The 14070-nt window shown below is 54.9% G+C and overlaps 1 protein-coding gene across 5 annotated transcripts in view; it reads left to right on the plus strand.

Moving 5' to 3' along the window:
• Positions 1-14070, plus strand: part of TTC7A (tetratricopeptide repeat domain 7A) — a 116289-nt gene that overhangs the window by 27533 nt on the left and 74686 nt on the right. For all 5 annotated transcript variants that reach the window (XM_087863372.1, XM_045787928.2, XM_045787929.2 and 2 more), the window contains 2 exons: positions 2782-2912; positions 5630-5745. In XM_087863372.1, the coding sequence (XP_087719498.1) occupies positions 2782-2912; positions 5630-5745 (247 nt within the window). The remainder of the gene's footprint in view (positions 1-2781; positions 2913-5629; positions 5746-14070) is intronic.

The following is a 14070-nucleotide window of genomic DNA, read 5'->3' on the forward strand; positions in this document are numbered from 1 at the left end:
TCATGAGTCATTTGGCAGGAGGCCTGTTGACACTCGGTGACCATGGTCACTGAGTCTTTGTGTCGAGCAAGGTCCTTCACATTCCATGCCTGCCTTCACCTGGGCCGAGTCACCCCGACCTTCAGCCCTGTTCACGCCCCAGCCTGGCAGAGGGCAAGGTCACTAATGAGTGACCCATATGAGTTGGGATCTAGCCAAGAAGAACGGTAATTCCTTACCTTGTATTTGCAGGGCACTTTGTACTCTCTCAGGCAGGATCGGGCTTGCCATTTCTTCCGCCAGCTGGCCAGTGCTTGCTGAGTGCCTACCGTGTGCCAATCGGTAGAAAGATGAATGTGAGATGGTTGATGCCTTTAAAAGCGTACAGTCTGGCTGGGCAAGCGTGTGAAGAAATACGTGTGAGGAAACGTGGGGTAGGAGTATGTCCAGCATAGACTTGGGGCCCCAGGAGGGAATGGTTGGTCATACCAGGGTGTAGTAGGAGGGGCTCCATAGAGGAAGCAGCGCTCAGAGGGGCAGAAGATAAGAGGTGATTCGGGGTGGACTTGGGGGATTAGGTGGGGGGGTGCATTCCAGGCAGGAGGAACAACGGGAACAAGGTCAGCAGTTGGAAAAGGTTGGTGTGGACGCAGCAGCTGCGGTGTCGTAGCTCGGGCTGCTATAACGAAGTCCAGACTGGGAGGCTTACGCACGGCACACGTTTATTTCTCACCGCTCCGGAGGCTGCAAGTCTGAGACCAGGGCACCGGCACGGTTGGTTTATGGTGAGGGCCCTCTTTCGGGTTGCAGGCTGCTGCCTTCCTGCTGTGATCACATGGCAGAAGGGGTGAGGCAGCTCTCTGCGGTCTCTTTTATAAGGCTACGAATCCCGTTCATCACCTCCCAAAGACCCCTGCCTCGAATACCATCACCTTGGACGCTAGGTTTTCAACATAGGACCTGGGGGCCGGGGGCACAAATATTCAGCCTGTAGCACATGGCGAGCACCAAGGATGGCCCAGTAACAGGGATGGAATCCTACAGGGGCTGGTATGGACCACCAGGAGTTTGGACCTCACCCTGTAGCACTGGGGACCCCTGAAGGGTTGAAGCGGTGGATTTCTGGAAGGATCACCCTGGGAGCAGTGTGCAGGCTGCATTAGAACAAGACTGGAGGCAGGGAGGCCAGGGAGGCTGATGTGGTCATCCACTCGAGAGGGAAAGCCTAAAACGAGGGAGGCAGAGATGGGGAAGGGAAGTGTTGGGGGCATGGTCGTCAGTTGGCTGTTGGGGCGCAGGGCAGGAGAGAGTTGGGGGCTCTATTCCTACAGCTCGTCCAGTAAGTTCATCCTGAGGACCTGTTGCGGCGTGTTAAGTACGGTGTGGGACGCGAGGCTGAGAGAGACCTGGATTCTGCCCGTGAGGAAGCCCCAGGCCAGGACAGCACTCTCTAGTCAGGTCTGTGTGTTAGTCACCTGTGACAGAAACACAGTTGAGGCTAACTTGACCCAAAACAGGGTGGGGTGTTACGGTCTCATATACTGGGACGTTTCACAGGGGGAGAGCCTCGGGCACGGTGCTCAGACGGTGTCGTTAGGAATCTGCCGTTTCCAGTTTTGTCTCATCTTTACTCTGAGATTCTATTTTTCCATGACCATGAATGTATTCAGTCTTTTTCTTGTCTTAAGAAAACCCAAACTAATGCAAATACAGTTGTTTTCCTTTATGGCATTCACCGCTGATAGGCATAACAGTGCTTGCCCTTCTTGGCTTCTGACCATTTCTTTGGTTTGTTTTGTTTTTGTTTGGTTTTTTTTTTTTTTTGTTTTTTTGTTTTTTTTTTGCTTTAGAGCAATGATTTTACTTTATTTTATTTAGGAAAATTTAATTGTGGCTAAAGAAAATAACGGAACTTCCCATTGTAAGCGTGTGTAGGTGTACAGCTCAGTCATGTGAGCTATAGTCACGTCGTGTAGCCTCATGGTAAGGCAGGCTTTCCCGAATATTCGCGGGCTGATCTCTTCCCAGCTTCCCAGCCCCAGGGGAAAGAGTACTGGTTCTGCGCCCTGTGCTCATCCTTAGCCAGTCACTGTGGCCCCAGTGATGGGTCTGCCCGGGAGCTGGAGTGGGGTCCTCGCGCTCAGAGACTGCAGGAGGGCTGTTCACAGGGAAGGCGAGGTGCTAGGGCCGGAGAACGGAAGTGGGTCCCTGGAGGGCAAAGACAGCAGCTGTCCACTTCCGGTAGGCTGACCCACGCGCCAATAACTCAGGCGAGGTAGAAAGTGATTCTGTGGAAGGGTGCCTGTCAGGTGCCGCCTAGCTGCGGCCTCTGTGGCGTGCAGATACTGGGGGCTGCAGTGGTGGTGCAGAAAGGCTCACACTTCGCCCACGTGGGGCTTTCAGCGACTGGGGGGAGAGAAGAGCTGGGCGGCAGTAGCCACAGTACAGCGTAGAAACGGTGAGCGCGGGAGGAGTGGGTGTTTCCACCCAGCGACTTGGAAGGAGGGTCAGGAATGGTTCCTGCAGGAGCTGGCCTGGAAGGGTAGGCAGGAGTTGGTTGTGGGGGTGCCACGGTGTGGTTCCTCATGCAGGGCTTGGGGTGCCTGCCGTCAGCCTGCAGCTTGACCCCAGCCACTGCCAGTACCACTGCTTTAGCTCCTCCTTCCCCGCCGTGGACCTTCCCCCCACTGTCTGCTCCTAAGCCTGGGTTTCCCGGGGTGAGCCCACCCCCAGGCCTGGGGGCAGGGCCTGGGTTGGGGGGACAGGACAGGGCAGGTCTGAGGTGCTATCCTCCTTCCGCAGGCCTCTCCCTGGAACGCCTGCCCAACTCCATCGCTTCCCGCCACCGCCTGACCGAGAGGGAGGAGGAAGTGATCACCTGCTTCGAAAGGGCCTCCTGGATCGCTCAGGTGTTCCTGCAGGAGTTGGAGAAGGTGAGCTGGGAATATGGCACTCTGCTTCTGGCTTCCTCCATGGGGCGCCTATCACAAAAGGCCCCACTAAGCCCATGGATCGCCCTTGTGTGTATTGGAAAAAGGCACCCTCCACCCCTCCGATGCCCCTTCGCCTCCGTGGTTGGAAAGCTCATCACAGTAGAACTATTCTCTTAGAAAGAGACCTTCGTCTCCAGCAAATAGATTTAATGAACGAGTCTGCACCAGGGAGCCCAGAGCCTCCTTGGTGAGCTCGACTGGGACGACCAAATGTGACAGCCTCGCTGCACCCATTAAACTTACGTAATCCTTACCGCAGCTCTGTGAAGTAGGTATTGTATTTATCCCCGTCCAGGAGATGAGGTTTATTTTTTTTAAAGATTTTATTTTTATTTATTTGTCAGAGAGAGAGTGCACAAGCATGGGGAGCAGTAGGCAGGGGGAGAGGGAGAAGCAGACTCCCCGCTGAGCAGGGAGCCCGACATGGAGCTCGATCCCAGGACCCCGGGATCATGACCTGAGCCAAAGGCAGATGCCTCACCGACCGAGCCACCCACGCGCCCCAAGTGGATGAGGTTTAGAGAGATGAAACCATTTGCTCACCACGGTCCCTTTGGAAGAGGTGCAGTCCTACCTGGTCCTTGCAGTTAGGCATCCTTCCCCACCCTCAGGTGGCCAGGAAGCTCCCTGCTGGATCCCCTCGGGTAGGGGAAGCCTTGGAGCCCATTGTCCAAGCCTTTCAGAGGCCAGCAGAAGCAAGCCAGCCGGGGTCCGGAAGTCCTCAGGCCTCCCCTTCTGCCCGCTCCGCCTTGTGGGAGGCCTGTGTGAACTGTTTGCGGGACAGCAGTTGTGGTGTTAACAGTATGCTGTGATATTACCCCAGTTCTTCCCTTCTGGGGGGCTCTTGGTGTAATGGGAGGAGGATAGAGAGCTCTATTTCACAAAGATACTGCAAATGGTCACTGAGTTCCTGCTTTTGTGTCAGGTAGTACTCTGAGTACTTTACAGTCATTCTCGAATTTTACCCTCACACCCTCTGGCTGGGAGAGGCCCTGTTGTTCCTATTTCCCAAGTGAGAAGCTCGGGTTTGGGGAGGAGTTCAGACAGTTGCTAAGTGGCATTGGCAGGATTAGAACGCTGGGAGTGTGGCTCTGACCACTTGTGGGGGAGATGTCGGGAGTGGTGCCCAGACGTTCTGTTCAGCAGTCAGGTAATAGGTGCTGCGCACAGCAGCCTGGGGTCGGTGTCCTGAAGGAGGAGGTGGTCATGAGCTGAGAGTCAGAGTCCAGAGACATTTGAACCTCACCTACTTAGGCAAGTGCCCAGATGCCACCCCAGTGCCTGTCTTGTGACAGGCCTTTTTGGAGGAGTCATCCTCAGGCCAGGCCGATTTTCCCCAGAGCAGGGTTTCTCGGCCTCAGCCCTGTGGGCATCGGGGCCTGATCAGTCTTCGCTGTGTGGGGCTGCCCTGTGTATTAGCAAATGTTCTGCAGCACCCCTGGCGTCTACAGACGCCAGCAGCTCCCCGCCTCCCAGCCCAAACGTGGTGACAACCAGAAATGGCTCCGGATATGCCAAATGTCCCTGGAGGGTAAAATCATGCCCCTGTTGAGTGTCACTACCCTAGAGTCGCTCTCCCTGATTGGATTTTAGGAGGACAGGAGAAGTGGTTGGGGGACTCAGGGAAAACAGCACTCAAGCACATTCCCTGGCAGAAGTCCACCTGGAGACTTGGCGTGGCTGAGTTGACCTCTGCTGAGGTCGCATGGATCCCTGCTGGACAGCAGTGTTTTGGGAGCCCTTCCCATTGGAATTCCATATGGTTTAGAGAAAACTTTCATGAAATAGTTTCCCATTCAGTCAGAAGCCGAGGCTTTCGACTTTTAAAGATGGTGCGACGATGGGTGATGGGCGGTGATGGTGTGCAGGGCTGGAATCAATGCCCTGTGGCAGGGGGCAGACAAATGGGCCCTGGGAGCTGGTTATCTTGGGTCAGGGGAGGGTGGGCCGTGGAATCCTGTGCATTCCTAGAAATGCTGTGTGTCCCTCCTGAGACCCAGCCCAAGCTCCAGGGAACTAAGAACCTCTCTTAAAGATAAGGTAGACAGCTCATTGATTTGTCTTGCTGGATCAGGGAGGGGAGGTGGCGTAGGAAAGGCAGGCCTATCTTGGTGGGGCTGCGTGATCCTCTTAGAGCTGAGGTTTGAGGACAGCTCAGTTAACACAACTGCTGCTCAGGTTTTCCTGGAACCTGGGGTCTTAGCCGTCGCGCTGTTCTGACAGTCCGTGGTTATATGACGGGAACAGTGCCTGGTATACGGTAGGCACTCGAGGGTTTATTGAATGAGTGAACCAAGAAGTCATAGAAATAGTCTTGAGCCTGTGACTGGCCAGACTGAAGTTTGAGGTCTAGGTGCGTGCTGGCTTTGTGACCTCAGGCACATTCCGAGCCTCAGTTTCCACATCTGTGAAATGTAGACAAAACCAGCTCTGCAGGGCCGTCCTGGGCAGCACTCGGATAAGGAGAGTGGGTTTCAGACGTGTGTTAAACGAAAGCAAGTTAGGTCGGGTTTCGTCTGAGAATGGCTCCCGTGCCTCTGAGGCAGCTAGGGATGTGGGCTGGTGATGGGGCTGCCTATCCCCTGGGGCTGACTCCCACCCCAGCCCCTCTGACCGAGAACTCTGAGACATGTCTCTCTCTGCGTTCCCCTTCCCAGATCACAAATAACACCACATCACGGCATCTGAAAGGCTCTCCCCCAGTCGACTATGAGCTCACCTACTTCCTGGAAGCCGCCCTCCAGAGCGCGTATGTGGCAAACCTGAAGAAGGGGTAGGTCGCTGGCAGCTGAGCGGGACCTGGACATTTCTGTCTGGGCTGGGGTGCTCCGACGGTCGTCACGTGAAGTCTGGCCTCTCTGCTGTGGGTGTGTGTCTGTGTGTGCTCCCTCGAGAGGATCGGGGGGGGCTGGTGTGTTCCCGTCCTGTCGGGCTGTGGTAGGCAGAGGCCCACACCTGGGGAGGGGGGCAGTCCTGCCCCAGCTGGACCCCTGGCCTGGAGGAGGCCTGTGCGCCCCTTCTCTGTCTCCATTCTGCCCTCACTGTTAGACAAGGGGATACCGCTCGAGTCCCAGTCTTCTGCATGGTAAGAACAGGGTGGAAGGGTCCCCTACCAGGAGGCAGCTCTCAGGTGAGAATACCTCCCAGAGCTCCTGATCCATCCCAGCTGCGTGGAAAGTCAGAGGCATGATTATCATTTATTTGTATTATTTTTCGTGGCCATCCACAGCTGGGTAAGCTGCTGGCCCAGGCTTGAGTGTCACACCTTTTGTTTTTGTTGGGAGGCAGCGGTGTCCCTGTTTGGGACGTGTGGACCAGGAGGCCCAGAGGCCCAGGCGGCTTGACCCCCAAGCGTGGGGCTGGCCCAGAGCGCTGGGCTCCTCAGGCCGCGGGGACCCTGGGAAGCGTGCTGCCTGCGCGCCACCTCCACCGTCTATGCTCTTCCTTCCTTTTTTGGTTGCCGAGCTTCAGTTTCAGAGACACAGCGGCCCTGGGGGCCGGTTCCTGTTTTTGCTGCCCAGGCAGCTGCCACCTGGCTCCTCCTCCCTAGCTGCAGCCCTGTCCCCTGCCCCGGGGGTCTGCAGATGCGGCTCTCAGGGCTGATGGGGGGTGTCCCCTTGGCGGAACCTTGGCGGGACCTTGGCAGCACGGGTCTGCCGCTGCCTGTTTTTGCGAATAAAGTTTTATTGGAACATAGCCATACGTACTGTTGACATACTGTCTCTCCCCCAGAGTGGAGTGGATAGCAGATCCTAAAATATTGACTCCCCAGCCCTTTATAGAAAAGTGCGCTGACTGACGCCGGCAGTGTGTTTAAGAGGCCCTCCCCTCCCAAGGCCTTCTGTAGGCACGAAGGGTAGAGGTGCTCTTCTGTATGGCACAGCCTAGGAGTAGAGATTTGAGTGTCCCCTTCAGTCTTGCGTTTAACCAGTATTCATTGTCTGAATACGTGCTAAGTCTGCGTGAAGCACTTGCTAAGCGCTTGGCTTCGTGTGTATTTGGTCCTTCCGGCAGCCCTCTGCGGTAGGGGCTGTTGTTGCGCCCCCATTCTACGGGGGGAGGTGGAGGCACAGAGAACGTAAATGACCTGTCCTGGGCAGAGCCAGGATCACGCATGCGGGACCCGTTGGGCTGCCCTGCCCACAGCAGAAACCCCGGGGGTCATGAGCCCTGCTGCTGCCGCCAGGTGCTCCCGCCTCCTATGTGTGCTCCGAGTGTGCTCCAGCTTGGTAGGTGTGGCCTCAGCTTCCGGTCTGAAGAGTCTGGGGGCACCCTGCCATCTGGAGGTCGCCAAGGCAGGGCGAGGGAGTGGGAGGCCACCCAGCAGCCCTGGGCAAGTTCCTCTTTCACCCCCCACCCCCACCCCTGGCTCCGCTTCCTTCTTCGAACAGGGGGCTTCTGTTTGTCCTGCATCCGGGGGGGATGAGGGTCCAAGGAGAGGCAGGAGTGAAAAGCACCTGGAGTACTGAGCTCAGAACACAGGGGGTGTTGCTGTGAACCACCTCTCCACAGCGGTCCCCTCGGGGCTGCCTGTTCCCCTTCCCCACACCACACTTGCTGCGGGTGTGACAGGTGAAGGTGACCGGCAAGGACAGCCAGGAGAGAGCCAGCAGTTATCAAGCACCTGCCCTGTGCGTGTGCTGAGCATACAGCCTGCTGTGAAGGAAGTCAGGTGACCCCAGGTCACTCGAGAGGGGACTGAGCCTCAACAAGGTTGAGTAACTTGCCCCACTTCACCCGCTGGGATTCCAGCTTCAGATCGGAGTAGCCTCGAAACCCATGTAATTTCCAGTTTTCAGGGAGGGGGTGGGGGAGCAGGACAGGGCCCTGGTGATGGTTGGGCTGATCCTGGCTACGCTGACTCAGGACTCTCTCTGCTCCCCTGGGACCCTGAGTCACCATCCTCAGCGGGTGGCTCCTCTTCCCGAAGCTGGTCCCACCCCTCCCCGAGGGGGCCTCTTCCTCCCTGCCTGTGTTCTGCACACTCTGGCTGTGTGTGGTGGTGCCGCCAGCAGTGGACAGAGCATTAACTAACCCTGACCCCTCCAGGAGAGCCCAAGGAATTCCAGTTACTTCTGTGCCTGTCGCTCTGCCCCCCACCCTGCCTCCTCTTTTCCTTCTGAAGCACAGAGTTTAGTCCTGAAAGACAGGATGCTGACTCTTCTCCCCCGGCTGCACCCCCCACTGCCTCCCAAATAAAGAGCAGTGGAAACTGAAGCATTTCTTTCCAAGCAAACAGCCCAGATGTTTGAAAGCTTGAGTGTTGAGCAGCCGTCCCCGGGACGCATGGCAACAACTCAGCCCCTTTGTCCCTTTCCTGTGCCCGCGTCCAGCCCAGAGGTGGCCCGGGAATGTGACGGTATTTTTAGAGCAGGGGCTGTGGCCCTGTGTGCCTGGCTGGACTTTAAATAATTTCTTTCCCCCTTTTCTCTTAACAGTAGCTAATACTTGTTGAATACTTAGCCAGAATCCTATGAAGAAGAACTAATAATGTCCCCACTTACTGAAGGAAGGAGAGGGGAAGATACTTGCCCAGAGCCAGCAAGCCTGGTGCTGAACGGGGTCTGTCCCCCCACAGTCCCGGGCCTTGCCTACCACCCGCCACAGTGGTATGAGCTTTCGTAATTACTCACGGTCTTCCAAGTTACATCTTCCTTGGTGAATCACCAGTTCCAATGGGGTTTTTTTAAATATATTTGTTGTTGTTAGGAAGTTTAAAAAAAAAAGAAGGCACCTCGATCCAGGGTTTCTCGGGTACTGACCCGTGGACATTGCGAGCTAGATACCAGTACGGCGTAGGCTTGAGCAACATCCCTGGCTCCACCCGCGAGATGCCAGTGGCGCTTCCTGCCCCGAGTATGACAACCAAAAATGGTCCAGACATTGACAAATGTCTTGGGTGGTGGAGGGCAAAATCATGCCCAGTGTAGAATGGCTGCTTTAGCCGAAGGTTCGAGAAGCAGACGTTCAGGAGTATATTGGGACCCCGATGTCTGATGTAGGGTCTTCTCCTCCAGGGCCACTCTGAAAAGTCTTTTAAAGATCTCCAGAGCCATTTCCTGTTGATGAAACCCCACCACCACCTCACCTGGGGCTCTTGATGTGTTTGGGAAGGTGGTAAAACCCTTCCCCATATAAAGAGAGGTCACAGTCTAGTAAGGGGGAGGGGCTAAGGAAAAGCCCCCAGAGAGGAGCCCAAGAATTCATGTCATACATAGCCTGGCTCACCGGGCACCAGGCCCCCCACCTGACTCACAGTGTTGAAGCCGGAAGCAGGATGTGCTCCCCTCCTTCGGGAGCTCTTCCATCCCAGCACGGAGCAGACAGGGAGCAGAATGTAGCTGTCAGACATTGCTCCGTGCTGGGGAGGGAAGGGAGGCGGGGAGGCTTGGTGCTGCTGGGATAGGGTGGGCTCTTGAGGACCAGGGAGCTTCTTGTCATTAGAAGACTTCCCTTGGGCCCTGAGGAGCAGGGGGAGGTGGTGGGACCTGCTTCTGGGCAGAATCTGAGAGCTGGGCCCTGGCTGGACAGATGGCCACAAGCAGTGCCTGCTCCCAGAGTCCAACCTCCATGTGATGGTTTGACATAATTTAAAGGGTGTGGTGTGGTATTCTCCACTGTGCAAAATGGGGGGGTGGGTGTTGCTTGACCTCCGACAGCTCTTCTTTTATTCTGGGCTTTGGTTGAGACTTGGCCTAAGTATTTTAGACTTAGTGTGTTTGAGGGACATTCATTTTTCCCAGGGGCCTTGCCCTATTGATGCATAGTTAATTCCCCCGACGACTCCTGCCGCTTGCCCTGTAGCTGATGACAGGGTTTCAGACTGACCTGAAACTGAAAGTACGGGACCTGAAAGGAGTTAGGAATTGGGAGAGGCCCCTTCCAGAGGGCAGGGGGCTGAGACCCCGAGACCCTGAGACCCTGCGGTTCGATTCCCCTCGCTGCCACCAGAGGGCAGCCGTGGACTCTGATCGGAGCTCTGTCCCAGGTAGTTGGCAGGCGCCAGCTGCCAGGAGAGGGCACCTTTCTGACGTGTTCTGGTGGCTGCGGACAATGGCAGTGGGGCCCAGAGTCCTAGCTATGGGAGAGCTTTGGTTTTTGCTTTGCACGAAGCAGCTCCGGGGTTGAGGCAGCAAGGGAAGCCAGGGCCGATGCAACAGCCGGAAAGTTGACTGTCCCTGTCCAGGGCCCTGACCTCACTAGGACAGCTCCCAAGAAACAAGAAGTGAGCTGTAGGCTTCTTCCCCCAGAGTGTGGAGTGGTTTTTACCGGTCCTTCTGCCTACATCTGCAGAGCCTCTTCTGGGCTCTGGGCTGAGAGCGAGCTTGAGCCGTGTGTATTGAACCAGGTGGGCTGTGTTTCGCGCATGTTAAAAAAAATGTTTTTTTTTTAAATTACTAAAGCAATATGTGCTCACTGTACCAAAACCAAACAATAGAGAAGGGAGTGTGTGTGCTTTCTAAGGGAGTTTCCTGGGGCTTGGCAGATTGTTCAGTCTCACAAAAGCACTCCCTTGCTGAGGGGTGTGGGTGTGGGTGTGTGTGAGTGTGTGTGTGGGTGTACAATTGCACATGCTTCACCTTGCCAGCTAGGTGCTGAGTTGAGAGGCAGCTAAGGCTGCCTGAGCTGCAGACGGCTGTGGGGGAGGGGCTCTGCCCTACGGCAAAGGCAGCAAGGAGGCTTAGAAGGCCATCCGCTCTGGTGGCGTGACCCCGTGAGGGGTGTGTTCACTCAGCCCCGTGAGGGGTGTGTTCACGCAGCGGTGGTTTTGTCTTGTCCTTAGCAGTCACCCGCTATCTGCGGTGCTGGGGAGGGCAGGAGACAGATTGCCTCCTGGGGGGGGAATCCTCCAACAGGGAAACCCCGGAGAGCCTCCCAGTGACCTGTGTCACTCTTCGGGGCACAGCGAGACCTCTGAGGCCCACGGGAGAGAACACACTCTCCCTGTATTTATTGTTAGCACCCACTCACTACCCATCCCGCGCCTCGCTAGAGAGGGAAGATCTCTTTGCCCGAATGTCCCCAGTGCCCTACAGGGGAAGCGTCACTGCCTTTTTCTGGAACTTGGGGTGAAGAAAAGAGCTTTAGTTTTTGAAACCAGTGCTATGGGTCTATGGCAGGAGTGAACAGCTTGACAAGTGTTTGAACTTCACCTGACCTTGTCTCCTGATTGAACCCTCCAGCTGATCCGCCAACTGGCTGTGCTCTTCTGGGTCCTTGACCAGAAACCTCTCCAACACAGTTAGTGCCAGCCCTGCAATGGGGACTCCTGGCCAGGGTCCCACGCCCCAGTGTCTGTTTAGATTCATTCAGCCATAAACTCCATGCAGCCTTACTCTCTCTTTCAAATCAAAACAAAGGAAAAAACAAAACAAAACAACATTTGTTGAGGACCTACTGTATGCAAAACACTTTGCTAAGCTCTGAATAAATCAAAAGGGTGGCTGATTCAACAGACGGTGAGCTTCTTACCTGTAGGGCCACGAATGAGATACTCATTTCCTCATTCTGTCTCTCCGTTCTTCCACGAGTGTTTGTTGAACGTCTCTTGTCAACAGGGCTGATGACTAACCAGACACTGGGTATATAGTAGGTACTTTGGAAAGACTAGTCATTTAGCTGAATTTCAGGAGTCCTAGCGTTCACATAGCCGGGAAAGGAAAGTGTAATCCTGCTGGGTCAAAAGACAAGCATTGTCTTTCTCAGGAAACTTTTTAGTTTAAAAGGAGTGAAGTCTGAAACCTTGGTTTCCGCCCGCCTCCCCCCTCGGGTAAGCGATGGCGTGGAAAGGCAGCTGTCTACTGGGGTTTCATTTTCCCATTGCAAAATGCGAGTTTATGTATTCCGCAATGATTTCTTGAATGCCTTCTATGTGGGCCAAGCATGGTGCTGGTAGCTGGGAGAACAAAACCTCCCTTACCAACCTCATCCGAAGTTGTGAAGACTGAGTGAGACGGAGCACTTTGGAAAGTCTGCCTGCTGCCTGCAGCTGATCGGGGGGCTGCGGGGGGCTCGCCATCCCCTTGCGCCTCGCGCCTGGAGGTCTCCCTCGATGACCCATCCCTGCCTGCTCATCTCTGTGTTCCTGTTCCTGGCCAGCCAGGCTTGACTTGAGTTGGGATCAATGGCTTCCTGGCTTCTCCACACGCAGCCTGATTCTGGGCCAGGGTTGGTCTGAGGCCCTGTTTGAATATTGTTAAAAGTGGCAGCTCTGCTCTGAAAGGTCAGCGTGAGAGACGGAGAACAAAGAGATCTTTTAAGCCGCCCGCTCACGGGGCAGGGCAGAGCCCCAGCTCTACCTGGCACGGGGAGCTTTCGCTCAGGCTGGTGGGAGAAACCCCATCTCATTTCCCGTTTCCCAGACGCATAAGCTGAGGCAGAGGGGTGTTCCCGACATCTCAGAACAGGTCAGGGCCAGCTGGGAGCCCAAATCTCTCCCCGTACAGCCCTGGCCACTGGAGTCTCTGTTGGTTTTTCTCTTTATGGGCATTCCATAAAAATTGGGATTTACCCGAAAGATGCCTGAGGGTGATTACTTGCTTTGCAAAAGGATTCCTGGGAGCTGATTTAGAGGCCAGAATCCCTTACAGATTTGAAAATAGTAAAATTACACAACGTTGGGGACATGGGATCTTGTGAAAATGCAGTTTTGAATCCTTCATTGTGTGTGTGTGTATCGGGGAAGGCCGCATCCCTGAGAGTGTGCATTTCTTTGCACCCCCTAGTGCCACGGTCTGGGCGCCCTCTCCTAGTGTTGAGAATGTGGAAATGAAAGGCAGAGAGAAGACAGTCCTTGAGCTGGAGTGGAAAGAAGAGGCCATAGTCCCTCTTGGCTCTGGGCTCCTGGTAGCAGCCTGAGCCGGGCTGCCAGGGAGGAAGCTGGCAGTGAGCTCACAGAGTGGAAAATCACCCACAGGTCCCAGGAGCCACAGGCGGTCTCTGGGCCCTAGGGCTCTGGTGCAGTCCCAGGGTCTAGCCCCTGGGCCCAGCCTTGCCCCAGCCTGTGGCCACTGGCCCAGCTGCCAGGGCATTGCTCTCCTGCAGACTTCTCAGAGCCAGACATTTCTGCTCTTTTCTGGAAGCCCATGCAGTCTCTTTTTGCTCTCTCCTGGTGGCAGCTGGTACTGGGCTCTCCCCTCAGCTGGTCTGACCTCGGGCTGGCTGTCCAACTCTGGGTTCTTTTCTAAGGCAGAGGCCTCGGTGGGACTGAAGGGCCTCTGCTGCAGGCTCCTCCTACTTGGGCTCCTGGGGCCTCCCAGGCTGTCCCTGCGTGTGGTGTGTCTCCCAGGAAAATACCATGTGTATGACCCCTGCGGGGACAGGGCTGGTGGGAGGAGAAAGGTGGACACAAAGCTGGGAGATCCCCTCAGGTACTTCTGTTCTGTGCCCCCTACTCATTCACTTCTGGACTTCCACACAAAATAATATGGCAAATTAAAACATAATTGAATAATATCTTTAAGACCCAAAGTAAAAGGGGAAAGGAAAGTAACTACTATTTAGTGTACCTCTCCCACATGCCTGGATGTGTTTGGGCTTCACACGTGTTCATCTTCTTGACAACACTATGAGCAAATGAGGAATCCTTGTCCTGTGGACAGGGAGATGAGGACTCAGAGTGGCTGATACACTCTCCCAAGATTACAGATTTAGGATCTGGCTGCAAAGCTGGAGTTTCTGTGTCCCGGTGTCCGTTCTGAAACCTGGCTTCTTAGCATGGGAGAACTGGAAGACACTTAGGACAGCCAAACCGGTGGTTTTCAAAACTGAATGTCCACGGGAACCTCCTGAAAACTTGATAAAACACAGATTACAGGGCTCACCCAAGAGTTTCTGATTCAATGGGTCTGGAGTGGGGGGTCTCAGACTTTGTGTCATTAATCATTTCCCGGGATGCTGGTGCTGCTGGTCCGGGGACCAACTTTGAGAACCTCTGGTCTCATCTGTTGTTTCTCAAACTGTACCTCTAGTGATACACAAGGTGGTTTTAAGTGATACACAGACTTTTTGTAAGTACTTCTATATTTAATATATATTGGCAAAAATAAAGAAAGAAAGAACTAGCACACCAAATCCATGATTCCAGGTATTTTTGATT

The sequence above is a fragment of the Ursus americanus genome, chromosome 7 (assembly GCF_024610735.1).
Source record: "Ursus americanus isolate L20-20 chromosome 7, mUrsAme1.1.p, whole genome shotgun sequence".
Classification (NCBI taxonomy): domain Eukaryota; kingdom Metazoa; phylum Chordata; class Mammalia; order Carnivora; family Ursidae; genus Ursus; species Ursus americanus.